At 58.7% G+C, this 27,697-nt stretch overlaps 3 protein-coding genes across 3 annotated transcripts in view; all 3 read right to left on the reverse strand.

Annotated features, from left to right (window-relative positions):
- Positions 1-7,625: 7,625 nt before the first annotated feature.
- On the reverse strand, positions 7,626-11,435 carry TMEM82 (transmembrane protein 82). Its single transcript, XM_068986457.1, has 6 exons — positions 11,314-11,435; positions 11,073-11,145; positions 10,703-10,877; positions 9,519-9,936; positions 8,191-8,378; positions 7,626-7,909 (listed from the first exon to the last, which is right to left on the reverse strand). The coding sequence occupies exons 1-6, from the start codon at positions 11,399-11,401 to the stop codon at positions 7,817-7,819; spliced, it is 1,035 nt and encodes a 344-aa protein (XP_068842558.1). The 5' UTR covers positions 11,402-11,435; the 3' UTR covers positions 7,626-7,816.
- A 2,313-nt stretch (positions 11,436-13,748) lies between these two features.
- SLC25A34 (solute carrier family 25 member 34) lies at positions 13,749-16,393 on the reverse strand. The gene is made up of 5 exons (XM_068985595.1): positions 16,016-16,393; positions 15,354-15,419; positions 15,101-15,253; positions 14,559-14,693; positions 13,749-13,931 (listed from the first exon to the last, which is right to left on the reverse strand). Exons 1-5 carry the CDS (start codon positions 16,391-16,393, stop codon positions 13,749-13,751), a joined length of 915 nt encoding a protein of 304 aa, XP_068841696.1.
- A 1,689-nt stretch (positions 16,394-18,082) lies between these two features.
- The window catches only part of PLEKHM2 (pleckstrin homology and RUN domain containing M2), a 39,134-nt gene continuing 29,519 nt past the window's right edge, over positions 18,083-27,697 (reverse strand). The window contains exons 8-20 of the mRNA XM_068985884.1: positions 25,814-26,042; positions 23,846-24,685; positions 23,511-23,580; positions 23,275-23,365; positions 22,909-22,973; positions 22,499-22,587; positions 21,752-21,884; positions 21,345-21,535; positions 20,963-21,028; positions 20,288-20,447; positions 19,787-19,966; positions 19,582-19,698; positions 18,083-18,962 (exon numbers count right to left, since the gene is read on the reverse strand). Of these exons, the coding sequence (XP_068841985.1) occupies positions 18,828-18,962; positions 19,582-19,698; positions 19,787-19,966; positions 20,288-20,447; positions 20,963-21,028; positions 21,345-21,535; positions 21,752-21,884; positions 22,499-22,587; positions 22,909-22,973; positions 23,275-23,365; positions 23,511-23,580; positions 23,846-24,685; positions 25,814-26,042 (2,366 nt within the window). The 3' untranslated portion in view covers positions 18,083-18,827. The remainder of the gene's footprint in view (positions 18,963-19,581; positions 19,699-19,786; positions 19,967-20,287; positions 20,448-20,962; positions 21,029-21,344; positions 21,536-21,751; positions 21,885-22,498; positions 22,588-22,908; positions 22,974-23,274; positions 23,366-23,510; positions 23,581-23,845; positions 24,686-25,813; positions 26,043-27,697) is intronic.

A 27,697-nucleotide genomic window follows, 5' to 3' on the forward strand; every position in this document is an offset into this window, starting at 1 on the left:
GTGACATGGAGCTGTCCTCCCTGCTCCGATTCTCCTCTGAGGCTGGCTGAGCTGCAGCCCCCAGGAAGCCAGAGACCCCAGGGGAGGAAAGCATCCTTCAGTCCAGTTGCTTTTCCCCTTGACAGGCTCGACCCCGGCCAGGTCAGAGCCAAGCTGTCAGCAACCAGCCTAGGGATCCCCACATGTGAAGCTGCATGAAATTATGCATCTGGGTTGGGGTTGGGGGGGTGGTCTATTCCTTGGCAAACAGCCTCAAAAAACCCATGGACCTCCCAGTCCTGGTTTCTTGCCCTTGTCCTCCCTCCATCCTCCACTCTGTCTGTATGAAGTCAGGTCAGTTCAGCACTTATTCCTGGATACCTACTGTGTGTAGGGTCCTGTGCTAGGGGCTGGCAGGGGTGCAGCAGCACAGAGAAGTAGGGCCTCTTGCACACTGTAGCAGGGGCGGGCTGCAGCAGTGGCAAGCACAGATAGGGGTAACATCAGTATGTGTGAGTGATTCCAGCTCGATCACTTGCCAGCCTGTTACCTTGGGCAAGTTGCTTCTCTCTGAGCCTCAGTTTTCTCTTATAACCCTGGGATGGCAGTACCTTCTTGTGGCTTCACTGTGAGGATTTGTTGGGATGAATGTGGATAAATTTGCCTGATGCTTAGTAGGTGTTTAGGTGAGCTCCTTTCCTTTTCCCATCATATAGAGGACAGAGGTTTGGATATCATAGTAAGGGACAAAATGCTGAAGGTAAGGAAGACTTCGTTCCACTCAAGAATCTAACAGACATCATGGATTCTGTCAGCTAGCATCCCTTTCCTAGATTCTAGTAACAGCACCCAATTTTTGATTGGAAAACCTCACCCCTACTTTCAATTCCTGGCTGGATGTATGTAAAAAGAGGACTTATTTTTCCCATGCTGGCAGGATGCCAGCTTGGCATGATTTCTGCCAACACTTGGACCAAGACAGAGGACAGCAGAGCAAAGATGACAGAGAAAGAGAATAACTGATTTCATCACTTAAGCTGCTAGATCCAGCCATGCCTGAAAGTCCTCCCACTGGATCTCTGGAACCAGTGCATCTTTTTTTTTCTTGATTTTTCTTCAGCCAGTTAAAAACTATTTCTGTTGCTTATAGCAGAGTCGTGAGGCATACTGGTGAGACTTCATGAGTCTTGATCACTCCCTTCCTCCTGGCAAACTCTATACTAGTCTCAGCACTTTTGAGAAGCCTGTGCAAATTCCTCCAGGTGTCAGGAGTCATGTCAATCTTACGGATTCACCTCAAGGCTTCTGAGTGGAACCAATATGCTTTACCCACCAGACTGGGAGCAGGGCTGAGACTTTCTACTCTGTCTCCAGCAGCCAGCGCAGTGCTTGTCACTTTGTAGGGTCTCAGTAATTTGAATTTAATGCATGAGTAGGAGGAGGGGGTCTTAAAGTAGCTGCATATGCAAAGTTAGTGAGCATTAAGAATTTCGGCTTTGGAGTCAGACCCACTTGAATTTGGATCCTGGCTCCCCCACTTATTAGCTATGTAATCTTGAGCAAGTCAATTTAAAAAATTATGTATTTAATTTTGGCTGCGTCAGGTCTTCGTTGTGGCAGGCAGGCTTCTTTCTAGTTGTGGCACAGGCCCAGCAGTTGCTGGGGACTTAGTTGCCCCACGGTATGTGGGATCTTAGTTCCCTGACCAGGGATCAAACCTGCGTCCCCTGCACTGGAAGGTGGATGGATTCTTAACCACTGGACCACCAGGGAAGCCCCCTTGAGCAAGTCATTTAACTTCTCTGAACTTTGAGTTTTCTCCAGGAAGATACAGAAAATAACAATCAGCTCCTCACAAGGTTGTCCTGAAGGCTGGGGGAAAATAATACAAGAAAAATGGGCAGCACAGGGTTATAAATCCTTATGCGTGTATGCCAGGTGGCTTTAGTTGTGTCTGACTCTGCAATCCTATGGACTGTAGCCTGCCAGGCTCCTCTGTCCATGGGATTCTCCAGGCAAGAATACTGGAGGGGGTTGCCCTGCCCTCCTCCAGGGGATCTTCCCAACCCATGGATTGAACCTGTGTCTCTCATATCTACCTGCACTGGCAGGTGGGTTCTTTACCACTGCTGCTGCTGCTGCTAAGTCACTTCAGTCGTGTCTGACTCTGTGTGACACCAGCTAAATTCTCATGCAGCTCTTTGCAAATAAAATGAAAATATGCATCACCTTTCTCCACCTGGGAGCAGCCTGCTGGATGGGTGGGGAGGCGGGAGATCTCTTCATTTCCTTCCTCCCCGAGATCTGTTCCTGCCTTTGCCACCTGAGCCAGTGTCTTCTTCCGGGTCCTCTTACTCAACTGTGCTCATCGACTCTTCACATCAAGAGGGCTTCGCCAAGACTGATGTGGAGGTGGGGGCCACAGCACCAGAGGTCAGGCTCTGGTCTGAGTGCCCTACCTGCTTCATCCCGTACGGTCCTCTAAACAAATGGAGAAGTTGAGGCACAGAGAGTAACTTGTTCAAGGTCATCTCCGTAAGGAAGCTTCATTCAAGCCTACATAGTCCAGCTCCAAGCCTTTTTAACTGAACAGGCCAAGTGTGTAGTGTTAGTCACTCAGTCGTGTCCGACTCTATGTGACCCCATGGACTGTAGCCCACCAGGCTCCTCTGTCCATGGAATCCAGGCAAGAATACCGGGGTGGGTTGCCATTTCCTTCTCCAAAGTGTGTAGGACATGGTCAGAAACCACACAGGGAGTAACTGAACCACAGTTATAGCTACATGAAGTTCCGACTCTCAGACCCCAAGCCCGTGTTCACACAGGCCAGGCAGGCCCAGCCTCCAGACCTGACTGTGACAACAACGTCTGGCTCTTAATCCCCTCCTGGTCCAGGGGCCTGAGCTGGCTCTGGCTGGACCCACTGGTTCCCATGGCCAGGCCTCCGCTAAGCAACTCAGCATCAGCTTCAGAGACAGGGGGAAGTGTAGGGTGGGCCATGGTCGGGCTTGAGTCTTAGTGGGCTGGAAAGGCCCTTCCTTGACCAGGCTTTGAAAGTCAGAGTCCCTTCTGTCAACAGAGGAGGAAGTCCTGGTTTCACTCACTTGGGAGTGTTCCCTAAATCTCCCCAATCCCTCGGCTGCTTGCCAGCGCCAGGCCCCTGTTCCCCCACTGACCCCAGGCTCTTCCTTGAGTTCCCACCCCTGGCAGCATCTGTCCAATGCTCCACCGCTCTCTCTGGTTGTGGGGACCCCAATCCTGAGACCCCGCCTAACTGAAGTGTAACGTGGCCTAGGCCCTGCTACAGCCCCCAGTTGACCTCCTTACTTTTCTCTTCCCTGGAGGCAGGCTTGTGTTGTTCTTGTTTAGCCCCTAAATTGTGTCCTTCTCCAGGGGATCTTCCAGACCCAGGGATCGAACCCACATCTGCTGCAATGGCAGGCAGCTTCTTTACCACTGAGCCTCCAGGGAAGGCCAGAGGTGGGCTTACTGTGAAGTTAATGACACTTCTGCTCAGTTCCCTAACTCACGTGGCCCTTGTGAGGGCTGACAGTCTCTGGGAGTTATGAAGTGGTGCAGGAGGGAAGGGCAGCCAGGTTACACACAGGAAACATCTTCCTTTTAAGTGTTCCTGCCAAAGTGCCCAGAGAGATGTCAGGAGAACTGACCCAAGTCTCTACAGTTCCAGTAACTGATCTTGCTTTTCTTTCTCAACCTCAATTTTCACTTACATACAAATTTTGTACTCTTCTTCCTAAAAGGAACCCTTAAATTGAATTAGCCCTGCTCTTATTTATTTTATTTTATTCGGCTGTGTTGAGTCTTAGCTGTGGCCCCCAGGCTCAGTTGCATATGACCAGGGATTGAACCCTTGTCCCTGAGTTGGAAGGTGGATTCTTAACCACTGGGCCACCAGGAAAGTCCTAGATTTGCCTGCTCTTACTCCTTACAATCCGTTCTCCAAGCAGGCTGGACCGTCTCACGAAAGCAGCATGCAGTCATCACAGGCCCGCACCCTTTCTGCGGCTCCCGACGCTCTTGGGGAAATGACAAGCCCCTCCCGTGTCCTGGTGATCTGGCCCAGCCTGCCTCCATGACAGCATCTCTCGTGCCCTTTGTCCCCTCCGCTCCAGCCACACTGACCCCTCCTCCATCCCGCAAGCCACTCAGAAGTCTTGAGACCTACCTGGGCTACACCACCACCCCCGTGGCCTTGAAACTCCCCCTCAACCTTCAGGACTTGGTTTCTGTGGCTCAATCTCAGCAGGGGCTCCCCAAACCTCAGACCGTGTCATAACACTGGACCTTCTGCTGATGGTGACCCCACCTACGTGAGGTAACCTTGCCCTGTCCCTAGAGGCCCCCAGTTCATTCACCCACTGTTCAGGCCAAAAACCTAGGGATTCCAGGACTCCTCGCTTCCTCTCAAGCTCACATCTAAGGACCAGAATATCTTATCAGCTTTTCAAAACATGTTCAGAATCCAGCCAGCCTGGCCACCTCCATGGCCCAAGCCCCCAGCCTCTCACCTGGGCTATTCCAAATGCTTCAAAAACTGGTTGACCGTGTCTATACGGTCTACTCTAAAAAGAGGATAGAGAGGAACCCTTTGAAAACGTAAGCCAAAAAAAAAAAAAGAAAGAAAATGTAAGCCAGATAATGTCACCTCTGTGGGCAAACCCTCCATTGTCTGCCCGCCACAGGAGGATAAAGTCCCAGTGCTGGCCTTGGCCCTGAGCACTCTGGTGCCTGCCCACCTCCGTGACCTCCTTCCGGCCACTGCATCCTGTGATGTTCCCGCTACGCTAAATTTCCTGCTGTTCCTAGACCCTCCCAGCTGGCTCCCACCTCAGGGCCTTTCCCTGTGTGGCTCTCTCAGCCCGGGGTGTTCCTCCCTCAGCTTTCTTATTGGCCGGTCCTCCTCAGAGAAGGTCTTCTCAAAGAAGCCTTCTGTGGAAGGCGGCTTCCAAAACGGCCCCCGAAGACCCCTCTCCTCTACTGCGTCCTCCAGTAATCCCTTCTTCTCAAGAGTGGCGAAACAGCCACTTGCTTCTAACCAACAGAATACAGCGAAAACACTGGGATGCTGGTTTTAATACTTGTTAAACACTCTTTCAGCTCCCACCACCTTTTGTCCAAGTTAACCTGAGGCTGTACTATGCCTATGATCTCCTGGTCCAGGCACCAAGCCAAAGGGCAGTTTGCATCCATGGGGATTGAGGGTCCCAAATCAGGGGTCCTTTTCCAGGAGAGACCCCACTCCCAGGCAAAGGGAGGATCCAGTCCCCTCCAAGTCTTTAAGCTGCTACATTTGGGGGTCATTTGCTATGTGGCTTTTGATACCAAATATGTCTTCCCTACCCTCCATTACTCTATCCCCTTACTAGCTTTTTTTTTTTTTTTTGCAGCAATTGCTACTTGTGTATCTTGCTTCTGGCCCAGGGCCTTGCCCCATCCAGATGTTCAGTAATGGGGGAAGGAATGAAGGGGCAGCCAGAGGGACAATGCCATAGCTCAGAAAAGCCACAGGGTGTGGGGGGGTGTTGCTTAGGAGCAAGGAGGCAGGCCTACCCCAATCCCAGGTGGTCCAGAGGCTACCATCCCCTCTTAGCAGGAACTGGGGCTCTATTCTCCCACTTCTTCAGGAGGATGCTGGTCAGAGCCCAGGATCTGGTATCTCATGGTCTGTGGCCTAACAAATTTAGCTTCCTGCTCCTGTTCCAGATCATACCTTCTGGATTTCTTCTGCCCTCCGGACTTCAGGCCTATTTCTCTTTATTTGGTGTGTCTCAGTAGAATGATCTGATTTTTATACCCTTGTCAAACTTTTCACAAAAATAATTTAATAGATAAGAAAAGAATCCTTTTTCAGCTCACGTGGCTGACTTTTTGTTTGGAAAACAGTCCCTGTGCCCATAAAAAGGAAAGGGTCTCCAAGCCCAGTCTCCTCCCAGCCCTGTTCCCACCAGGTCACAGGCAGAGTTGGGGACTGGGAGGCTGGGGAACCTTCCAGGAAAAACATCAGGCCCGAGTTGGAACCCAGTTGTCCAATCTGGGTCTGGCAAGGGGCTGGCCCTGTGCCACCTAGACTGGCCCATTTCCTCCTAGACTGGGGCAAGTTTCCTGCCCAGAGGGAACAAGCACAGCAGATGGAGGCTGGGTTCTGTACTGGGGGAGGGGCATCCACAGGCACTTCCCCCACCTCAGCCTCCCTGAGTCTGCAATGTGCCTCCTGGGAGTAGGATGGAGAGCAGGGGATCAGAAGTTGGGCTCGAGCTTCTGAGTTCAAGGAATGTGCTGGAAGCACCGTCCAGCCTTGGGGCCAGTCGGTCCCTGGATCTCAGATGCACCCAGGACAGGGAGTAGAATCCTAGGCCGGACTCTGTCTGCTCCAAAGCAATAGGCTTTGGCTGAGAAGTTCCATCAGAACCTGGAACTCTCCAAGAACCTTCTCCAGGTCCCGCCTCCTCCCAGGTGCCTCCCCTGCCTCTCCCAGACAACCAGACCCTCACAACCTGTTTGGAAGTCCCTTGGCTGGGAGTCTCCTTTGCCCTGTGGGGTCTCTTCTGGAAAAGGACCCCTGAGTTGGGGTCCTCAACCCCCATGGATGCAAACTGCCCTGTGGGCTGGTGCCTAGACCAGGAGATCATAGGTATAGTACAGCCTCAGGTTAACTTGGACAAAATGTGGTGGGAGCCACATTCCAGAATTTACCAGGAATGGACCTGCCATATTTACTATGCCCACCTCTGTTAACTTCCCTGGCTCCAATTCTTCCACAAGAAGTGAGGAGCACGGAGCATGCGTGGCACTTGAACTCTGGATGTCAGGCTACCTGAATTAAAATCCTGGCTTTGCCATTAACTAGCTGTGGTCCCTTGAGTAATTCCCTTAACCTCTCTGAGCCTTGGTTTCTGAATCTATAAAAAGTAGTAACAGTACTTGCCTCTTGGGTCTGACGTTAAAATGAAATGAGGTAATAAAGATGTTTAGCACAGTGCCCAACAGATGACAGTTGTTCTTCTGCTAGGTTCAGAGAGGGGCAGTGGCCTACCCAAGGCCACACAGCAGATAAGCAGAGTTGTTGGTGCCTAATCTTTCTTCCATATACTCTGACCTTCATGAGCTGGGCCCTGCGGGGGATACAAGGCTGAACACAGCTGAGATGGGAAGGATCCCCACGTAAGGGTCAGAGGTGGGGGACCCAAGGGCACCAGCAGAGGCCCAAGCATCATAGCCCCTCCACAGGTTTCTCAACCTGGGATGGGACAGGACACGGGCATCCTCCACCCAAAACAGCCGGGGAGTCCCAGACCGTGTGCCCATCCATGCCACTGCATCCGGATCACCTCTTCAGCCACCTCCACACCAAATTCCTGAATCCCAGGGACCCAGCTAGGCACACATCCCAGGAGCCTGCCCCAGTCAGAAGAGCTCTATCACCTTAGACAAGCGTCTTCACCTCTCAGTGTGTTCACGTTTCTAAGAAAAATCTGAGAAAGTCACCTTTATTGTTTGTGGAAAGGGCAGGGAGGTGGGGAACGGGGGGAGCCATCATGGGAACACAAGTCCCCCCAATGTCCCTGGGAAGGCAGGTCTAGGAGACCTGTATCTGTTCCCCAGCCCTGAGAAAAAGGAAAAGGTTAACCCAGCGGCCTCCAGGTACTCCCACCCTCTGAGGGACCCAGCCCCAAATCCTCCCCGCCCTCCCGCAGATCCCCAGTGCTCCAGGTAGAGGGCAGCCTTGCCATTCTGCCTCCAGGTAGTAACCTGGGGTCAAGGCCTCCAGGTGAGCCTGAGTGGACCTGAGAGCCTCCCAAGTCCCTGCCGAGGTCACTCAAGAGGTAGCCGTCCCCTCCTCAGGCTGGGCAGGGGCTGAGGGCTGGGGCTGGCTTGGAGCTGACACCGAAGGCCTCTGGGGTGGAAAATCCTGAGGGGAGACAGGGAGGAAAGGATGGAGGTGCCACTCAATCCCCTCCATCCCGTGGGGGCACTCAGGCCTCCAATTTTCCAGGATGCTCCTCTCATTTGGGGCTCTGGGGCACAGGATGGGGTGGGCTATGGATGGGGTGGGGGTGCCCCTCAATCGCCCCATTCCTAGTGACCTGGGCTTCTGAGGGGTCAAAAGGTAACCCTGACTTGGTGAGGTTCCCGGGGCTGTCTGGGGCAGGGCTTCAGTGTCTGGGGGACCTTCAGGGCGGGGGTGCCCACCTGTATCTGGCAAAGATCAAGCAGGCTGCGGATGCCCACCAGGCACCAGAGCTCGCCCAGCAGGCAGATGAGGATGCCCAGGAGGTCCAGCCAGCGGCCCACTGTCAGCAGCAGCACGAAGAGACCGCACATGCGCACCAGCACCGTCTGGACGTGGCTCTTCAGGCCGGGGCGCTGCCGCTGCTCCTCTGCAAACAGGGCCCCCGTCACTGGCCACCTGCCCGATCCCTGCGACCCCACCCGGAGGTCCAGCTGAGTTGGGCCTGGACCTCCCAGCTCCCCCACCACTTTCCTCCCCAGGAAGGTGCGAGCCTTTCCCTCCACAGGCAGCCCCCCTCCCTTCCTCGCCACCCCATCTCCACTCTGCAACTACTGGGCATTTCCTCCTCCTGGGCCTCACTGCCCACCCAGGGTCTCGCCCTGGAGTCGTCCTGACTCTTCTCTTTCCTGCATTCCCACGGCCGATCCATCAGTGAGCCCTGCAGGCTCTTTCTGCTTTCATCTCTCAAATCAGCTTTCTCACTGGGCCCCTGGCTTCTAGTCTAGACCCCACAACTCAGCGTGTACTCAGCAGCCAGTAGCCTTCTAAACACACTAACAAGATGGAATCATTCCTCTGCTTATAATCCTCCCAGGACATCCCCCTGCATCTGGAATAAACTCCAGACTCCTTACCTTACAAGGAGGTCCTGCCCCATCTGATCGGAGTCCACTCTCCAACCTCATCTCAGGCTCGCTGCCTCCAACCATCCCAGTCTTCTTGTGGTCCATCAAGCGTGCTAGGCTCATTCCCACATCAGGGCCTCTGCATCTCTGCCCTGTTTGCCTGACTGCCCTTCCTTGTCCTGTCTCTTCGGCCCCATCCCTACCCTTCAGCCAGGTGGCTCCTCCTCAGGCCCAGATCTGAACAGGTCACTCGCCCCTGCTTAAAACCCTACAACAGCGTCTGAACAGACTGCCTCACCTGGCTGATGACAGCTCTCCATTGGGCCCCTGTGAACCCGGCCAGCCTCGTCCCCTCCCTGCTGTTTTCAGGCCTTGAGTCACCTCTGGGCTTTGGTACACATGATTCCCTCTGTCGTGATCTCTCCCCGGGGCTCCTGCTTATCCTTGAGGCCCAATTCAAGTACTGTTTCACTGGGCTCACCCTGCACCCTGTACCCTTCTCTGTTTACTGCATGGCTACTGTTACCAGACTGGGTGCTCTGGGATGGCAGGGGCCAGATCTGAGTGTCGTCGTCCTCCCCAGGGCCTAGCACGGCACTGGGCCCGGGGCAGACGGTAGGGTGTGAGTGTCGAGTGAATCAGCTGCTGCCCGTGGCCCTTACCTTGCATGTAGATGACCAGCAGGGTGTAGCAGATGGTGAGAGGCGTCCAGAAGCGCACGGCCTCTGAGGTGGTCAGGAAGTCCTGGTTGATGAGGGCCACGGCGGCCAGGTTGCCCACTATAAAGGTCACGGCCAGAGTGCGGCCCAGCAGCCGGGGGAGGTGGTGCGCGCCTGCCAGCAGGCTCAGGCAGACCCCACAGTAACGCTGGCTGCTGTGCAGCTCGTAGAGCCGGCAGACGTGGTGGCGGAGGCGCCGGGCACCCGTGCTGAGCAGCGCTGCCAGCCCCAGGCCCAGCATCAGGTTCAGCGTGCGGTGCGGGGCGCCCTCCTGCAGGAAGCTCAGGCCGCAGGTCAGCCCGCAGCCCAGTGAGTACTGGCACAGCAGGTACAGCTGTAGCTTCTCGGTGCCCCTGGAGCCCTGGGTGGGTGGGTGGGGGGACAATGATGGGGGCTTAGGCCGCTCATCACCCTGGGGGGACCCAGAGGGTGTCACAGTACAGATGCTCCACTCTTTAGGAGGCTGGAGCCTGAAGGAACCTCAGGGATCGTTCCCAAAGAGGAAATATTGCCTTCAGGTCAAGCCCACTGGGATCATCTCTTTTGTCTTTTTAAATTTATTTTTTGGCCAGGTCATGCAGGCATGTGTGATTTTTAGTTCCCTGGCCAAGGATCGAACCCACCACACCCCCTACATTAAAAACACAGAGTCTTAGCCACTGGACTGCCAGGGAAATTTCATCACTATATCATTTCTTTCAGCTTAATTTCAGTCATGGTTATTACTTGGGACTGGTCTGCTGGCTGAAGAGTGGCAGCTCAGAGCCTTGAAGAACTGGGTTCAAAGCCTGACTCTACTTCTTGCTGGTTGTTGACCATGGATAAGCCCCTCTGCCTCTCTGAGCCTTAGTTTCCCACATGCGAAACTGGGATCCGAGCGAACTTTTACCCACTGTGGTCACAAGGATGAGATGATGCACTCAGAGCATCTAGCACAGTGCCTGGCTGCTTGGAAGCTCCAGACAGCCTCGAGCTGCTGTGTTATCTTCTTGGCCTGGGGCTGTGTCCACTCTGAGTGGAGACTGGGCGTTGGCAATCATCACAGTTTTGCCAATTGTTTTATTCCGGGGTGAAAACTAGGGCCCAGGGCCAGGCAGTCCTCGCCCACCACCTCCCTGTGGTCTCACCTTGTCCAGGGAAAGCAGCATGGAGACAGCCCGGAGGGAGAACTCGAGCACTACGAGGGCAGCCACCCGGACCCCCACAACGGTCAGAATCAGGGCCAGCCCTGCCAGATGCACGGTCTCCAGCGACTCCCACCGGGCCTGCAGCCTCTGCTTTTCAAGACGAAGTTCCGGGTGGCTGTGGAGACAGACAGGGGCGCGGGCAGAGGAGACAGACAGAGGGTGCAGAACCACGAGTCTGGTCCCTGGAGGGGGTCCCGGGGCTCCCAGCCACTCCCTGGGGTGAGGGAGGGGCGGCCTTTTCCTCCCGGCCCTCCTCTCAGAGGCCTCTTCTCACTGTGGGTTTCAGGGCGCAGGGGAGGTGGGCACTCACTTGGCACAGCCCACGAAGAAGTATACCTTCAGGAGGTTGTTCAGGATGGAGACTGCGCAGGCCCCGACGAGGCCTGACGGGGGCAGTGGGGGGGGGGGCGGTGTGGTAGGGTTAGAGGAGCCGGCAGGCAAGGCGGCGGGATACTCCACGTGGGTGGGATCCTCCACGTGGGTGGGATCATCGGGAGCTGAGCAGGTGTCCGGCAGGGGGCGGGGCTGAGGGGCAAGGGGGAGGCGCTCACCTTGCAGGAGGGCGTCGAGGAGGCCGGAGCCCCAGTCGAGGGAGGGGAGGCTGGGGAGCCAGGAGGTGGGGGACAGTAGGGAGAACATGGCCACGGGGATCCAGCCCAGCCTCCGGCCAGGTCTGCACCGGAGAGACCGCAACGTCACCGCCACCGGGCAAAGGTGATGGAGGCGAGGGGAGGAGCCGGGAGGGGTCAAAAGCCCAGGGGAGGGGAAGGGATGAGAGCCAGGGCCTTAAACTTTCGGGGCTGTGAGTTAAGACCGCTGCCCAGGCGCTTGCCATTTGGGCAGCATGGGGTGGAGGGCATCTCTGGGTGGGCTGGTGTCGGTCCTGTTCGAGTCTGGCGCCCACTTTTCTCACCCTTCTGTGGGCCTTGCACCACAGCGCCTTCCTGGAGCCCCAAGCCTTATCTGTCCTTCCTCAGCCTCTGTTATGGGTTCTCCCTCTCGGCCTGAAGTGTGGGGTTCCCCGCTCCGCCCAAGGTCTGGAAGGGGGCTTCCACCCCCCACAGCCTGAGGTCTGGAAGGGGACGGGTTCCATCCCCCACAGCCTAAGGCTTCGCTTTCTCAGCCCAAGGCCTGGAAGGGGTGTCTCCCCTCCTACTGCCGGGGGCGGAGTAGGGTGGGGGGGTGGGGGTGGCGGTTGGGGGTGTGAGGGGGGCAGCGTCAGGACCCAGCTCCAGGCCCTCGCCCCCCGCACCGCAGGGCCGCCCGCCGTGACGATCTTCCTCGTGCCCACTAGGCGGCAGGCAGGCCTCGCTTGGCCTGAGGGGTGGGGCCGCCCCAGTTCTTTTGGGTCCTCCTTTCCCAGACAGAAGAGCCAGCCACGGGTTGGGGTTCTGGAGTCCAGAGACTGAGGCTGCCAGCAGTGCGGAGCCGTTGAAGTAGACAAAATAGAAAACTTTATTGGTTTGGAGTGTGCAGTAGGGCTGCGCCTGGGGAGCAGCTCTTTGCAGACATGGGGTGTGGCGGGCAAGGCAGTTCAGGCCACTTGACCTCAGCCAGTCCTGCCTCTTCAGGCACTCAGCGCCCACTTCTGTAGCACAAAGGTCAGTGCCTTAGGGACACGCCCATGGGGGGAGTGTGGCTGCAGCTTGGACAAAGAAAAGGGTCTGGGGTGAGGATACCAGCTCTACTACCTTGGGGAAGTTGCTTCCTTTCCTGGGACCTCAGTCTGCTCATCTGAATAATGGGCGCATCAAGAGCTACCTTTCAGAACTGTCATGAGAATCTGTGCAAATGCCCACAGTGCTGGGCGTCTAGGAGACCCTCAGTAAAAGCTCGTAGTTGAGGGGCTGTGTTGTGTCCCCTCCCCGACCCCGGATTCATGTAGGGAAGTTCTAACCTCAGATGACTGTATTTGGAGATGGGGTCTTTAAGGAAGTAATTAAGGAACATGAGGTCATTAGCCTGAGGCCTAATCCGATATAACTGGTGTTCTTTTAAGAGGGGATTAGGACCCAGACACAAAGAGGGAAGACCAGGTGGGGACCCTGGGAGAAGGCAGGTGTCTACATGCCAAGAAGGGAGGCCTCAGAGGAAACCAAACCTGGACAGGTAGTCTCCAGAACTGTGAGAAAAGAACATTCTGTTGTTTAAGCTGCCTAGTCTGAGGAGCTCTGTAATGGTGGCCTTGGCAGACTAACACAGATGATGGCCCCAGTGCCTCACGGTGCTCCCCAGGACCTCCCCACGTGTGCAGTGATCCCTCAGGGCCACTCCGGCCTCCATGGTCCTGGCTCTCACCAAGGGCACACAGGTCGGGGGTGGGCAGAGGTGAGTTCCAGTTCCAGCTCTGACCCTTCAAAGCTACGTGGCTTTGGTCAAAGCACTTCACCTTTCTGAGCCTCCACTTCCTCATCAGCAACAGAGTTTTACTACCTCCCAGGATTTCCCTGGTGGCTTAGACGGTAAAGTGTCTGTCTACAATGCAGGAGACCCAGGTTCTAGCCCTGGGTTGGGAAAATCCCCTGGAGAAGGAAATGGCAATTTGCTCCAGTACTATTGCTTGGAAAATCCCATGGACAGAGGAGCCTGGTAAGCTACAGTCTGTAGAGTCGCAAAGAGTCGGACACTACTGAGCGACTTCACTTTCACTTTCACTGTGTAAGCAGGTTGATATTGTATGTGACCCAGCTCACAGCGCTGTTCACACCTTGGAGTGGTTATTGTGACAAGTAAGGCTCTGGGATAAGGTAACCTGGGACAGAGAAGGATGAACACTTCTGGAGAACGGAGTGGGTGGTGATTCCAGGTGGGTCTGCTGGCCCTATGTGGGCTCAGGGGCTAGGTTGACCACAGCTGTCTGACCACACTCTCCCTGGACCTTGGGGCAGGGCCTGGGCCTGGGCTGGCTATGGAACAGCCATTCCCAGCTGCAGCGGGCCATCATGTCCTGCCAAGTGGCCGGCTGTGTTGGGGTGAAGGACACCGCCTAGTTGCCCTGGTGCTGGCCCCGCCTGGCCAGTTTCCGGAGTTCATCCCAGAAGAGCATGCTTAGGATGGTGTGGGGGCCCAGGCGCAGGTAGACGGGGCCCAGACCCTTGTAGAGCGCCAGGGGGCCCTCCTGCTGCCAGATCTTCACCAGGCAATCGGCGAGGCCGCCATATAGCTTGCCCTGGGGACAGACACAGGGCAGACATCACTGCAGGCATTGTGGGGCCCTGGCTGGCACAGTGGCGTGTGTCTGTGTGAGGCCTTTGTGGTACTTCAGAAAAGGCACTGCCCCCAAGCTCAGCGAATCACATAAAGGTGTCCCTTTGGGCTGTGAAAGTTCAAAAGGGGCCGCTTCCTCCAGGCAGCCCCCGCCCCAGGACAGGCGTGGTTAGCAGCATGCAGGTGGATTTCATCCCTAACGCAGGCTGTGGAGAGCACCTTTGTGCTGGGCACATCCTGTACCAGTGTATATGAGGACTTGTGTCAGTGAGGCTGTGGGGTCAGGCCTGGATTCCAGTTCAGGTTCCTCCACTTACGAGCTGTGTGACCTTAGGCAAGTCACTTGATCTCCCTGAGCCCCAGTCTCCTCATCAGGAAAATGAAGGTGGTTGTGAGGAGAGAATTAAAATGTGGATGTGAAAATGCTTAGCACATGCTTGGGACATGGGTGTTCAGCAAACAAGCCGAATTAACGTGTGTGCGTGTAGGTCACATGTCCGCATGTCCCTAGCTGGGTGTGTGTTTGGGTGTGTGTGTTGGGGGGGGTGCTCGCCAGCACCCAGCCCTCCCCGCTCTATCCCCTGCTTACCCTGCCTGCCCCGTCCACTGGCTGATTATACAGCCGCGTGCTGACCACGTCGAAGGGGGTCATGACAGCAACCACAGCTACGCTGCTGATCATGCCCCCGGCCAGGGCCACCAGCCAGCTGTCCTCCGGGAGCCACTGTGGGGACATACAGGTTACTGACCCCCGTGGCTGCCCTCCACCCACCCACGTGGTATCACCCCACCATCTCAGCACCTGGGGGCTGGAAGACCTGGGGAATGTGGGGCAGAGGAGGCCCCTCCAGCCACTCCCTCCCCACCCCATCCCCCCTGAGCTTCAGGGTCTACTGCCGACTCCTCACTCTTGCTGGACCCAAAAGCCAGGGTCATGGCCTGAGGGCAGAGCCAGGGCCCTCAGCTTTATTAAGGTGCCCTGTCTGTCACCATGCCCTCGGCTTCCCTGTGTAGGGTCCAGGTGGAGACGTGTGGGTATGATGCGGATCTGGACAGACAGAAAGAAAGAAGGCAGGAGCCCCCCACTACTCTTGTGTGTGGAGGCGGGCACAGGTGTCCCCAGAGCCTCACCTGTCGCTCCTGCACCCAGGCTTTGGCAGAGGCAAAGGTGGCCAGCTGAGCGGCCGAGCCAACCATGACCCGGGGCACGGCCCCACCCACGCCCCGCCACAGCCCTGCCAGGCCCTGCTGCCGCCAGATGGTCTCCAAGGCGCCCAAGAGGCTCTGTGGGGAGAGGGCATGGGGTCACTGGGCAGCCCGTGCCTGTCCAGGAGCCCATCCAACCTGCCCAGCTCGGGGAACTCTCAGGAGAGACGGTCCCTACCTGGTGATGGTGTTGGTGCCCCACGGCCATTGCGGCCACCGTCTGGGCCTGCAGCTGCGTTTTGACCTGTGCGTGCAGAGGTGACACAGGGTCTGGGGATGGAAACTTGGGAGAGCCTGGAGGAGCTGTGTGTGTCGAGGGCACGCCTCACTGGGCCCTGACACCCAGACCTCCCTGAGCCCGCACCTGCCGCCTCCCGATGTGTGGAATAGGGCTGAGGGTGAGGCTCTGGAGGCAGCCTGCATCTGCATCAGGTGTGACCTGGGACAAGCTCCTTCACCTTCTCGCGACCTTTCTGCTCACCCTTAGAAAGCTGTTCTGAGAACCAAGAGCAATGACAGCATCCAGGCTTGGACAGGGGCCCTCACTAGAGGGAGGCTTTATTCTTGCACAGGAAGACAAGGGACCTCCTGCCACCCTCCACCCCCTCCCCTGGCTCAGGACTGGTGGGGTGGGGCCCCCAGGGGAGTGAGGATCAGGGCCAAGCCCTGGTGCTCTGGACCAAGGGGCAGATTCCAGGCAGCCTGGGCGGGGATGTTCTGGGGAGCTGCCCCACCCAGCCTGCCCCACCCCACCTGCTCCTTAGAGGCCAGTCCAGGAGACTGCCGCCCCCATGCAAGCTGGGTCACAGGGTAGGGGGTGGATGGAGACAATGCACTCACCAGGTAAGCAGGGCTCCCCACGAAGGCTCCCAGTGCCCCCGCCACAGCTCCCGCAACCACGGTGCCTCCCGGCTGCTGGCTGAGGCCAGCCTGGCACGCCAGGCTGTAGCAGTAGAAGCGGACACCGTTCATGAGGCCCTGGTAGAGGAGGCCGGCAGCCAGCCCCTTCTGCAGCCCACACAGCCCATCTGCACGAACCACCGCGACGACGGAGGCCACAAAGCCCCGGTAGAGCCGAGGGTAGGTGCCCCGTGCTTGCAGCTCCCCCTGAAGCTGCAGCCGCGTCTTCACTACCTCCAGGGGGTTGGTGAAGACACAGGCCAGGCAACAGGCTGAAGCACCCAGCACCAGGTCCACAGCTGGGGGCACTGTCTCCATGGCCTCAGGGCCAGGGGCCAGGGGGTGGGCACAGGCCCTGGAGTGGCGGTGCTTAGGCTGTTTTCACCCTGTTAAGGCCACAGGGCTGGGGATCGAGGGAGCCCGGGGCCATGTCTTGGAGGGCAGAGGTCTGGGTCAGAGAAGTCACTGGCTGCCAGGCAGCTCCTGGTCTATCTTGGGAGTCCACCTGCTCTGCTCCTTCCTTGGAGGCCAGGACACGCCCCTGCCGGCTCCAAACCAATCCCATTTGCCTCCATCCCCCACACCTCCCTGCAGGGGAGGGCCTGGACCCTGGGATCTGGGGGAAAGGTCACCTGGGCCCCAAAGGAGACTGGGGGGGCGGGTGGCGAGCAGAGTGCTGATCAACCAGGAAGCCTCTTCCTGCTCCTCTGGCCCTCTAGCCTTCTCTCTGGCCCTGGGGCAAAGGGCTGGTGCCTGCTTCTGGCTTGGCCAGTGCTGTAGCTCGGGGCCCTGGGCAAGAGGCAGCTGCTTGGGACCTTCTCTCCACATCTCAGCACCGCTCCTCCCACCCCTACCACCGTGTGATGTCCCCTTTCCCGGCCCTGGTCTTTTGGTCTGGCTTCCGTGTGCCCTATGGTTCCACTGCCAAGTGACAGCAGAGGGCTCCAGAGGCCTGTGAAACTGGTCTGAAATCCCAGGCTCCACTGTTACATGTGACCCAAGCAAGTACTTCCTTCTTTGAGCTTCAGTCTCTCCATTTTTAAGGTTGGGGTATGGACACCCACTGCAGAAGTTCCTTCGAGAATTATAGATGTGTAAAGAGCTCCTAGCACAGTACTTCACCCAATCACCCGGGGTGGGTAGAAGATGGAAACATAAGAGCCGCTGTGTCTCACCGAGTGACTTTGTGGCTTTAGTTGCTCGCCTGGCAAGGACTTGCCCTCCTAGTCCCACCCCTCTTCCTGGCGGTTCTCTGGAGCAGAGGCCCAGGCGTGGAAGTGGCCCTTGGTGTCTGGTGAGATGGAACCTCCCATCCCTGGGCACTACTGTCAGCTGCCAGGCTGCTCAGGTGGGAGCCAGCAGCACCCTGTCCATCTCAACCTCTGCTCCAGGGGGCCTCTCTCCTGCCGGGGCCACCCCGCATCACTAAGTTCCAATCAATACCAGGGGCAGGGCCACCCTGCCCAGAACTCCACCTTCAGGGCCTCCACACCTGCCTCTTCCACGTGTCCACCCTTTTCCTCCTGAAGCCCTGGAGGCCACAGTGCTGAGGGGCTTAAGGGCTGAGGAACTTCTCCCAGACCGGGCAGGCTGGGCACCCGCAGGCCAGCCCCAGGGTGGTAGCCAACAAGAGGTCTTGGGGACCGCTTGGATTCTCCTGGGTTTATCCCGAGTGGCGGGTGCTCAGGTCCCACAGCTGGGGAGGAGGGGAGAAGGAGTGCCCTGCCCTGGGAGTGCAGACGAGTCCTGGGACTGGCGCTGGTGGCTGCCCCTCCCACCCAGCCTCTGTAGGAAACAGGAGGGAGGGCAAAGGTGAGGCCCAGAAGCTTAAGAGGGAGCTTAAGAGGGCCAGGGGCCCAAGAGGAGGAGTCGGAGATTCCTCACCTCCACCCTGGTATAAAAGGGCCAGTGACAAGTCTTGGCAATATAACATGTCTATTTTATTTTAAAAAACAAAACCCAGGCCCCCTGACCCTCTTCCCCAGAGGGCCCCTCTTGGGAAGGACCTGGCTCCAGCCAAGCAGCTGTCACAGGCTGGTGGGCTTTGCTCCTCTCCAAGCCCTCCTCCCCATCCCGCCGTGCTCCCGGCAGAAGGACACAGCCTGATTCTCGGATCCCACAGGCACTGCCAGGTTGGAAGGAGTCAGGGAGGGGGCCATGGACATGCAGAGCCTCCTGGATGCCAGGGAGGGCCAGCCTGGCCCCCTGCACCCCCATCACCCCCATCACCCCCGGAGTCTGGAAGGCAGGCAGCAGTGTGCTTGGGAATGGAGTTAGTGAGGAGGAGACATGCATAGACCTCGGTGTTCCGGCTTCCCTCCCAGCCGGGTCAATGTTCAAACATGAACAGGGATGGCCGGGCACTCAGAGCCCCCAGGGCGGCCTAAGCCTCTGCCCGGGCCCCTGACCCAGGGGAGGAAGAGGCTCCTGCCCTCCCAGTCCTTCCACTGCCCCTCAAGGATTGAGGCAGCGGCCCCGGGGAGGAGGCCATGCGTCTGCAGAGCCCATAGGGCTCGGACCCTCTGCCCCAGCACTTCCCAGTTGCTCCTTGCCAGGCAGGAAGCCCAGGGTGTGGTGCACCCACTCTGGGTCCCTGGGAGGGAGACTGGGTCTCAAGCCCCACTCAGTGGTTTGGCTGCCTGGGAACACGGGTGGGGGCCTGGCCCCATGCAGCTCACTAACACAGCGATGACTGTGTGCTGCCCACGTGCCCCACTCTCCTGCCCTGCCTGGGACACCAGCCAGCTCAGCCTCAGCACCAGGGATCCCGGGAGGCTCTGCCCCGGCACAGGCTGTCGCTCCGCTGCCAGGCACTGTGGATGAGGCTCAGGGCATCCTCGAACTTCTTCTTGGAGGCTTCCTGGAAGGCCTTGTGGGGGAGGTCCACCTGTGTGGGACATGGCAGGAATCTGAGGGCTGCGCCAAGAGCTCTCAGGGAGCCGAGGGGTCCCTCCACACCAGGTGTAGCCTTGCCCTGGAACTATGTCCATGCTGCTGAGAAACGAGGGCTCCAGCCCACCAGGCGACGCTCCCTGAGCTTCCTCCTTCCAGGGGTGCACCGGTTCTTGGGGGTGGTGGCACCAGGAGGCAGGCTCTGTGCCTGGGAGTCTGCCTGTGGAAATGTGCTCTGCCCAAGGTGGGCCCAAAGCTTCTGAGGGGCAGCATAGCACGTGCTCATACCAGGATCTGTCCCGGAGTTTGATGAGGCCCCCTCAGCCTGGCTCTGAGCTCTATGCCCCCACCATCTGAGCGCAGCTCTAGCCCCACTATAAGCCCTTAAATCCTGGTTTTTGATGGGGACTGAGAAGGTCAAGAATGGTGTTTCCTGCTTTAGCCTCAGCTTCCCAGGGAGTTAGCATCCTGTCCCTTTGGTCCTACAGATGTCTGTCCTGGAGCTCCTAGTTCAGTGCTTCCCTGGGCCCCTGACGCCTGCCCTGGTCTGTGCCGTGCAGGGCGCCTTTCCCCAGGGAAGGACTCCCTTCTGCGGGGCTCTGGAAGCTGGGTACCTGGTAGATGGTTTTCCACCCCGAGTTCAGTGCAGATAGGAATCGGTCCAGTTCAGGTGTGCAGCTCAGGTAGACAACCCAGGGTGGGAGGGGCTGTGCGCTGTCCTGGGAGAACTCCTGGGCAGAGCAGGGGCCCCAGGTGAGCAGACTCAGCACTCCTGTGGCAGGGCCTGCCTCCATCACCTGCCCCCCTCACCCGGCTCACCAAGAGGCAGTACTCCTTGCCCGGTTCAGTGGACACAGAACTGATGTCGGCCAGCTTGGCAGTACCCAGGGAGCGGAAGAAGCTGGTCTGGCAATCCTCGTGGCACGTGAAGAGGCGGTCATCGGTGATTACCAGGCAGCAAGGGATGCAAGGGCTGGGAGCTAACCCCTGGGGGATGACCTGGGGGGCATGGGTGGGGGAAAGGAGGGGCAAGCTGGAGCTCTCCAGGGCTGGTCTGCACCAGGACACCCTGCTTCAGGGGCCAGCCAGCCCCTCTGCCCAGCCCTCCAGAGGTCAAGCAGACTCCGCCCACCTCAGGAGTACAGGGGCTGGCCCAGTGATGGTGGGAGCGTCAGGCCACGGGTGGCCCTAAGCTCCAGGGTGGACTCTTGGGCTGGTTCTTGGAGGTCCTGATTGGTCCTCGGGGGCTGCTCTGTGCTGCGTCTGGGTGTAGGGAGGGGCCCTGGGGGCCCAGGCTGGGGGAGGGGAGCAGGCGCTCACCCCCTTGGACACGGCCTGGCACAGGTGCTGCATCCAGTCGGCCATCTCAGCCTCGCTGTCAGCGCTCAGCTCCAGGCAGGGCCGGTCGGCGAGGACGACCTGGAAGGCGTGGGGCCGGTCCGTGGTGTTGGATCTCCGACAGCCACCGCACTGCTCCCCCCTGGGCCAGAGGAGGAGGGTGAGACGGGTCGAGGAGGCAGGGGTGGTACAGGGGAGCTCCTGGGGCTGCCCCAGAGTCTGGGGTCTGGAGGACGCCAGAGGGTGGTCCAGACCCCACAGCTGGGCAGCCCCGCCCAGACCTCTTTTCTGTGTAACACCTTTAATCTCCAGGATTACCAAAGTCCTTCTGCATACTGAACAGGGCCAGGTGAGGGGTGGAGAATCGGCTCTCAGCCCTGCCCTCTCAGGATCAGTGTGCTTTGCCCACCTCTGTGGGCCTGGCGCTCCCTCCAGGTGTATGTGTGTTCAACTCCCCCTTAGGTCAGGCGCTTCCCAGGGGAAGGACTGACTCCCCATCAGACTGGATCCTTTCCAGGCAGGGAGCTCCTTTTGCTTCCCCCAGAGCTCAGCAGACCCCAGGGCACTGAGTGGGGGTGGGGCTGAGTAGACCTTGACCTTCGGCAGCAACACAGGCCCCAATACCTGCCCAGCAACCCCACTGCCCAGGACACTCACCCCATGTTCACTGAGAGCAGGGGCGTCACGTCGGTGCGGTCAGGATATTGGTAGAGGATCCCGTTGCTGCAGGGGCACAATGGGGCAGGGGTGAGTCTGGGCTGGGATCTGGGGGCCTGCAGAGCCTACATCCTGGGGATCCTTGCAAGCTGGGGCTTGAAACCCAGAGGCCAAGGAGGCTGGGGCGGCTGGGAGGGTGGAAGAACTACAGAGGTACCACAGGGAATGCGCACCCCCAAACCTGGGGACAGCAGCCCTAGTCCACCGGAGATGTCCTGGGCTTCCTTGGGCCCTATGCGGCTGACAACACAGAGAAGTTCTAGGTTCCCCGTGGGAAGGAGGGTGCTGTCCCCCACCCCAGCCTCCGGGCCAGAGCTCTCACCTGAGCACCACGAAGCAGGTCTTCCAGTGCTCCTTGCCCAGGTAGGAGGTGCCCGCCTTGTAATGCAGCATGCCTTCTTTGGTGATGCTGCCCTCGGGGGGTGAGCAGTGGCAGGGGATGGGGCCCAGGAACTCGTCCTGGGGGTCCTCCCAGTGCACAAGCCCATAGAAACGCACAGTAACAGCGGTCGCCTGGGGGGGGAGGGGGCAGGGGACGGAGCGGTGAGGTTGGGGTCAGAAGCAAGAATGGCCGTTGTCAGGGTGAGGACACACCCCAGCTGGGGAGGAGGAGAGAGCCTGCTGCAGGCAGATGATGGAGAAACACAGACGCCCGCTGTCTGCACCTCGTGACCCTGACACCAGGGCTCGCACCTCAGGGACAACAGCCTCTCCTCCCCAGGTTCTTACTTCACACTTAGATTCCTGGGCCACAAATTTGGCCAGAGCCAGCTTCTCCATGGTGGCGTCAGTCAGGATGCTGGGGTAGGGGGGTTCCCGACAGCCCTTGATCATGGCTGACTTCAAAGAAGCCAAGAAGAACCTGTGTGGGGAGTGGGGTCTGCTGTCAGAGGCCTGGGGCCCCCACCCCTCACAGGGACAGGGCTTAGTCCTGCGGACATCTGACCTGAAGGGGTCACAGGGTTTGAGGGGAGGGACCCATCTGGAACCAGAGCTAAGGTGGCGGGTGGGGCAATGAGGTGGCAGCCGTCCATGGTCATCAAACGGTGGTCTGGGAAACCTAACCCTTCACGATGGCCAAGGGACCTTGGGTCTTGATGACAAGGGAAGCCCGGATGAAGTGACGCAGCAGGACTCAGATGAAGACCCGACCTCAGGATAGACAGTTTTCACACGGAAGCACGTGGGCCAGGAGTGGCCCCGTGGCCCCGAAGCAGGGGCTGTGCTTTCTGTCCTGTGGGGGCGATTCTGCCAGCCCTCTTTTCCTCTCTGGGGGCCACTGAGGGTCTGAGGTCCCCAGTCGGTCACTGTGTCTGTCAACCCCCTGCTTCTCTGCCCGGACCGCAGGGTCCAAAGGAAACTCGTCTCTGCTTTCTACTTCTTCAAAGCCCACTTCCCACCCTCCCCCACAGGAGTGTGGCCAGGCCGGAAGTGCATGCTCTGTCTCCTGGCCGGCGGAAGGGGCGTGTCACGCACTCGGCCAGGGCCACGTCCGCTGTGTCCAGCAGAAACTGCTTCCTGCGGTTGGTGCACACCAGCTTCACCGTCTGTTGGTCGAGGCCCACCTGCCGGAAACCACACCCTCACATGCACACGGAGCTTGGCCGCGGCTGCCACAGGGGCAGCCATGGCCAGATAGAGGGCGGGCTGGGGGGGGAAGAAGCAGAGACTGGGGTCACCATGAAGTGGGAAGGGATGGTCGGATGTATAGAGGAGGAAGAGGGACCCTTGGGCTTGGTTCTTATCCTCGGCATCCCGGGGGTAGATGAGAGCTGGCACCCACCCTGGGACTGAGGCCAGGGGTCGGCCTTGCTCTGCAGCTCTGAGGCTGGGTGGCCCGTGGAGCCGCACAGACAGCACACACCAGCCACGGAGCCCGAACTCACCGACACATAGTCGAGCTCATTGTAAGAAACAGCCTCTTCCACCAAGTATGGCTTCTCTGTGGCCCCTGAGAGAGGAGACCCCAGTGCTTGTTACCCCTGGGGGCCTCTCTGCCCTTCCCCTGCCCCATTTCCTAAGACCTTTTCTCAGTGAGGACCTGCCCTCGCCCTGCTATCTGCAATGATGGGGTAGGAGAATGACATGGGGTACTCATGGAGGGGCCCCCAGGCTCATGTCCTGGGATACTGACAGCCCCTTCCCAGCTGTGCATGTTCATCACCACGTGCAGCAGAGAGATACTCGGGGGCAGGGGGCCAGGGGGTAGAGGGGTGGGAGGCGAGAGGGTTTTGGTGGGGGGTGGCAGGCACCTTTTCGGAGCAGGTAGACATAGCAGTCTGTGAGCAGCACATACAGCAGCTGCAGGTTGCCCTCCATGTGCCCGGTGCTCATTCGGATCATCTGAGGGGCCGGAGCAGAGAGGTCAGACCCCGAGGCGCACACCGCGCCCTGGACAGCCTGCGCCCCATTCTGAGCGGGCGTGGGGCCCATCTGACCGTGCCTTCCCTGCGCGGCTCTTGCTCATTCTTGGGATCCCGGGACTTACTCTGAAGAGCTGCTCTTCGTTTTCTCGAAACACATGGATCATCAGCAGGAGCAGGTGATTGTTGTCTACTCTGTGGGGGGACAGTGTCGGGAGGATGAAGGGTCAGCTAGAGCAGGGGCCGGCAGAGGCCGCACAGGCGCACGGAGACGAAGCGAGTATGGAGACGGTGCCCACACGGAGGTGAGGCGCCACCAGAGGGCCATACCCCTTCCTACCTCCCAGCCCAGGCTAGGTCTTCCAGGAGCTGTGCTTGCCTATATGGAGGGCAGACGCCCAGCGTGCCTTGACTAAGGAGAGGCGTAGCTCACACGTGTGGCACAGACCGACTGGCTCACCTGAACTCTGCCGAGTGGGTCATCTCAGAAGGGCTCCCCTGGCCCTCCTCCACCCCGGAGTCCTCGGCGCTGCTCAGACAGGGGCTGGGCTGGTCTCCCTTGAGTCTGCAAAGAGCCTCTTGGGTCCCAGGCTCTGGCTCCAGCCCCTCACCGACCTGGGGCAGCCGGGTGTCCAGTTCCTGGGCCTCTGGCTTCTGTGTCTCCCCCGGGGTGTCCTCTAAGGGCCGAGGTGTCTGTCCTGGTCCTCCTCCTCCCCGCGCCTCTTCTTGGCCAGCAGCCGCAGGGCCACCAGGAACATGCAGCGGTTGGCCAGGCCCTGCAGGGTCATGGTGGCCGCCACCTGATGTAACAGTACTTGGACTCTCGACGGTAAAGCGGTAGAAGTCCATTGGGGCTGGAAGCCCCTCACTAAAGTCGCAAAATGGCGGCCTCTCCGGGGCATCCCCGGGAGAGCCGGTCCGAAAGGACTGGTCTGGGGGCTCGACGTGGGAGTGCCAGGTGGCCGGGTCCAGCTGCCCATTGAGCTGGTCGATGACCTTACTCAGGGGCTGCCCCACGCGCTCCATGGAGGTGTCCTTCATCTCGGGAATAAGCAGGCCCACCTGGCCGGGCTCTGAGCGCTCACTGCTCTCCACTGTGCTGCCAGGCCCCTCTCCCTCCTGCGGCGGGGAGGCCAGGGTGGTGTCTGGGGAGCCCTGCCCAGGGCCTGGGCTGCTGACCACGGTGTCGCCATTGCCCTGATGGGCACACGTGTGCTGGGTGGAGGCTGGGTGGAGTGGACTTGCTTCCTCATCTGATCTGGGCTTCTTCTTCTTGCCTGTTTTCTTCTTCTTGGTGACCCTGGATGGTAGTGATTGGGAGAGGTTTAAAGCTGAGTAACCGATACTGAGGGCAACGAGGTGCACTAGGTCAGAACAGGTGAACCTGGGCAAGGAGCTCAGAGAGTCAGAGCTTCAGGTGTCCCGGGCAGCTATAGGCATGGGACCCTGGGCCAGGGGCCAACAGCAGCTCAGGCGCCAAGTACCTCCCGCTGCTGTCAGAGGCAGGGCCAGCACGAGGAAGGCACAGGGGAACCCCTAAGTGGGTCCTGTGAGTTCTAGCTGGTGGCACACTGGGCTAGCTGTCTTTCAGGAATGGAAACAGGCCATGGCTGGTCAGACCAGTGACCCCTCTACTCAGCCTCCCCAGAGGAGGTGGGCAGTGGACCCTGAGCTGACCTCACTTTACATTAGGTATTGTAATGGATAATTCAAAAGACTCAAAGTCTTTTGAGCTCAAATTCCTGGCTCCGTGGTTCCGAGTTGGCTAGAGTGGACCTGGCTAAGCAACTCTAGGTCTGAACCTCTCTAGCTGCTCTGGATTTGAACCAGCCTTTGGGAGTGGGACTCCTGGCTCCAATCACTGGGGAGCAACTCCCCCCACCTTGGGGCGGGAACCCTCTTATTCAGGTGGAGAGACTCAAGAGCAGGAGCTGGAGGAGGTCAGGGAGCCGAGGAGGCTCTTGGCCAAGAGTTTCCAACCTTGTCATCCACCTCCTCCTTCCTTCTATGTCCCCATCAATGTGATGAAGATGCTTTTCTTTCAGTGAGCCATGCTCAACTAGAAGTGGTACAAATTTCAGAACTTGTGCATTAATGTCCAAGAACTCCCTTGGAAAGAAGTCCAGGCTGAAGGCACTTTCTGGATGGACCAGACAAATGCCCCGGCAGCCTGGGCCTGGCCCTGGCCCAGGAAGCCGTCCGTGTTGTCGCCTGGGCCACCCATCTTCTAGGCTCGGGCCCTCTTTTTCCTCTTGATCAAAGAACCACTGAACAGGGGAGGGGTGCCTGGTCTCCAGGAAGAGGGCCAAATGTCCTCGGAGTGAAAGGGGGTACGTCCTAGTTTGGGTGGACTAAAAAGCGATGCTAGGAGTGGCCAGGAGGGACACCAGGACGCTCACCCAGCTTCTCAGGCCCCCTCCCCGCTGACCTGATGACCTCGAGCTCTGTGCAGGTGTCCGGTAGGTCCGGGGTGTGGGACTCCCCCTTCTCCTGAGAGCTCGTGTGCACAGGGGTGGTGTCGGAGGAGGAGACAGTCTCGGCCTGGTCCTCATTGAAGGGGTTGTGGCGCTGGGTGGGACTCTTGGTGGAAGCCTTGCTGCTGGTTGGGTCTGAGGTGGTGGAGCGGGGGCCGCTGACAGTGTCTGTGAGGTCTCCGTCTGGGAGAACAGGAAACACGAGACAGCCCTTCAGACACCAGCTGGGGACCCCAGGCCCCCAAAGCATGCCTTATCTCGGGAGGGAGGCAGGCGAGTTCTTCCCAGAGCATTCTGACCGGGGTGGCCCCGTTTCAGGAGTGGAAGCCTCCCACTAGCGGGACATGGGATTTGCGCTTAAAGAGCAACTTGGAGGAATGCCATCGCCACCCCTTCTGGGTCTCCCCACCCCGCCCAGAGCTCTCAACAATTTGGCCGAGTTTGAGTCAAGAGCCTCAAGGTTAAGCAGACTCCAGGTTTAAGCCCTGTGGGGGTGGTGACCTTGATGGCTCAGAAGATGGGCAGCACACCTCGCAGGCTAACATGCGCCTCTATTAGCGCAGCACGCCCTTGACAGGACTGAGATACCCAAAGTCCTCTGAAGGGACCCCCATGGTGGCAGATACAGAAGGACAAAGGAGGAGGGAAGAGAACCAGGATCAGAGAAAATGAGGGCTGCAAACACTGAGAGGCCAGGACAGGGAGTCTAAGGCTGAGGAGTGGGGGGAAGGGCAGGAAGAAGGACCCAGAGCACAGTGAAGAGGGCAGAGGGGAAGAAAGGTGCGCAGAGTCGCTGCCCCCGCAGAGATGGATTCCTCGTGGGCCCTCCTCCCCTGAGAGGCAGGTGCCAAGAACTTCATTTCCTTCAAACCTCAGCCTGCCTACTGGCCCTCCCTGGGCACTCTCCCCCAGGGAGACAGGCCCTCTGGAGAGGAGCTGGTTTAACAGCCCTCCCATCCCCAGCTGTCCATCCCAGGTCCCTGGAACGGGACACTGAGAGGAGGGAGTGTCAGCATGGAAGCATAAGGGGTGTTTATCCAGTGGCAGATGGAAGGCCGCCCAGGCTGGCAGGATAGCTCGGGTGATGGTGATGGTTGATGGCAAAGGACACAGGATGTTCATGCCCCATTTGCCAGCCTGAGCACATCTTGCTGGCCCTTATCTGCCAGAGGAGACGTGGTGCACAGGCTTCCCACCCTCAGCCTCATCTGGAAGGGCCCAGCCTGCTTTGTGGATCTGGGAAGCCACGGGGTAGCTGTCTGCTGACGCAGCATGGCATCAAAAGTACACTGTCTTTTAATATAAGGCCAAAGGAGGGGGCAAAGAGCAGCTGCCAGCTCTGCTAGAGAAACACGAGTGAAATAGGAGCCTTTCTTCAAATCTCCAGGGACCCCCAGAGCTTGTTTCTCAGAGGCAGAAAAGCCTGCCCTTCAGTCTGAGAGGAGGCTCTTCTAAGTCCACGTGTTCATGTTCGGCCCCGAGAGGTGCAGCTGCCCAGGGAAGGGGTTCCAGGAGGGGAGCAAGCAGATCACTGGGTGTGGTGGGGTCTGGGCTGGGATACCCACCAGTTCTGTACATAAGTCAGGGCTCTTGGAGAGGCCTCCCCGTCCCCACCCCAGGGCCCAGAGCTGCCTCCAAATCCTGCTCTTCTCCAGGTGTGAGAAGACAGAGCCACCTCAGGGGAGCCGCCAAACTGGCTCAGGGCATTGTCAGCACTCCAGGAACCAGGAAAGTGGGTGGTCACTGCTGGGACAACCTTACCCCACCCCGGAGCCCAGCCCAGCCCGAGCAAGCAGTGCAACTGGGCTGTTAGTTCTCAGGCCACAGGGAGCTCTGGA

The sequence above is a fragment of the Capricornis sumatraensis genome, chromosome 14, assembly GCF_032405125.1.
Source record: "Capricornis sumatraensis isolate serow.1 chromosome 14, serow.2, whole genome shotgun sequence".
Lineage (NCBI taxonomy): Eukaryota > Metazoa > Chordata > Mammalia > Artiodactyla > Bovidae > Capricornis > Capricornis sumatraensis.

Bases quoted from the DNA above. Each gene is read 5' to 3' on its own strand.
- TMEM82 (XM_068986457.1), bottom strand. From the start codon at position 11,401: ATGTTCTCCCTACTGTCCCCCACCTCCTGGCTCCCCAGCCTCCCCTCC. The intron at 11,146-11,313 runs GTGAGCGCCTCC...TGCCCCCGTCAG, and splicing joins CCTCGACGCCCTCCTGCAAG to GCCTCGTCGGGGCCTGCGCA. The intron at 8,379-9,518 runs GTAAGGGCCACG...CCCTGTTTGCAG, and splicing joins GCTGGTCATCTACATGCAAG to AGGAGCAGCGGCAGCGCCCC.
- SLC25A34 (XM_068985595.1), bottom strand. From the start codon at position 16,393: ATGGAGACAGTGCCCCCAGCTGTGGACCTGGTGCTGGGTGCTTCAGCC. The intron at 15,254-15,353 runs GTAGGGACCGTC...CTCTCCCCACAG, and splicing joins GGCACCAACACCATCACCAG to AGCCTCTTGGGCGCCTTGGA. The intron at 14,694-15,100 runs GTGAGGCTCTGG...ATGTCCCCACAG, and splicing joins CCTGGGTGCAGGAGCGACAG to TGGCTCCCGGAGGACAGCTG.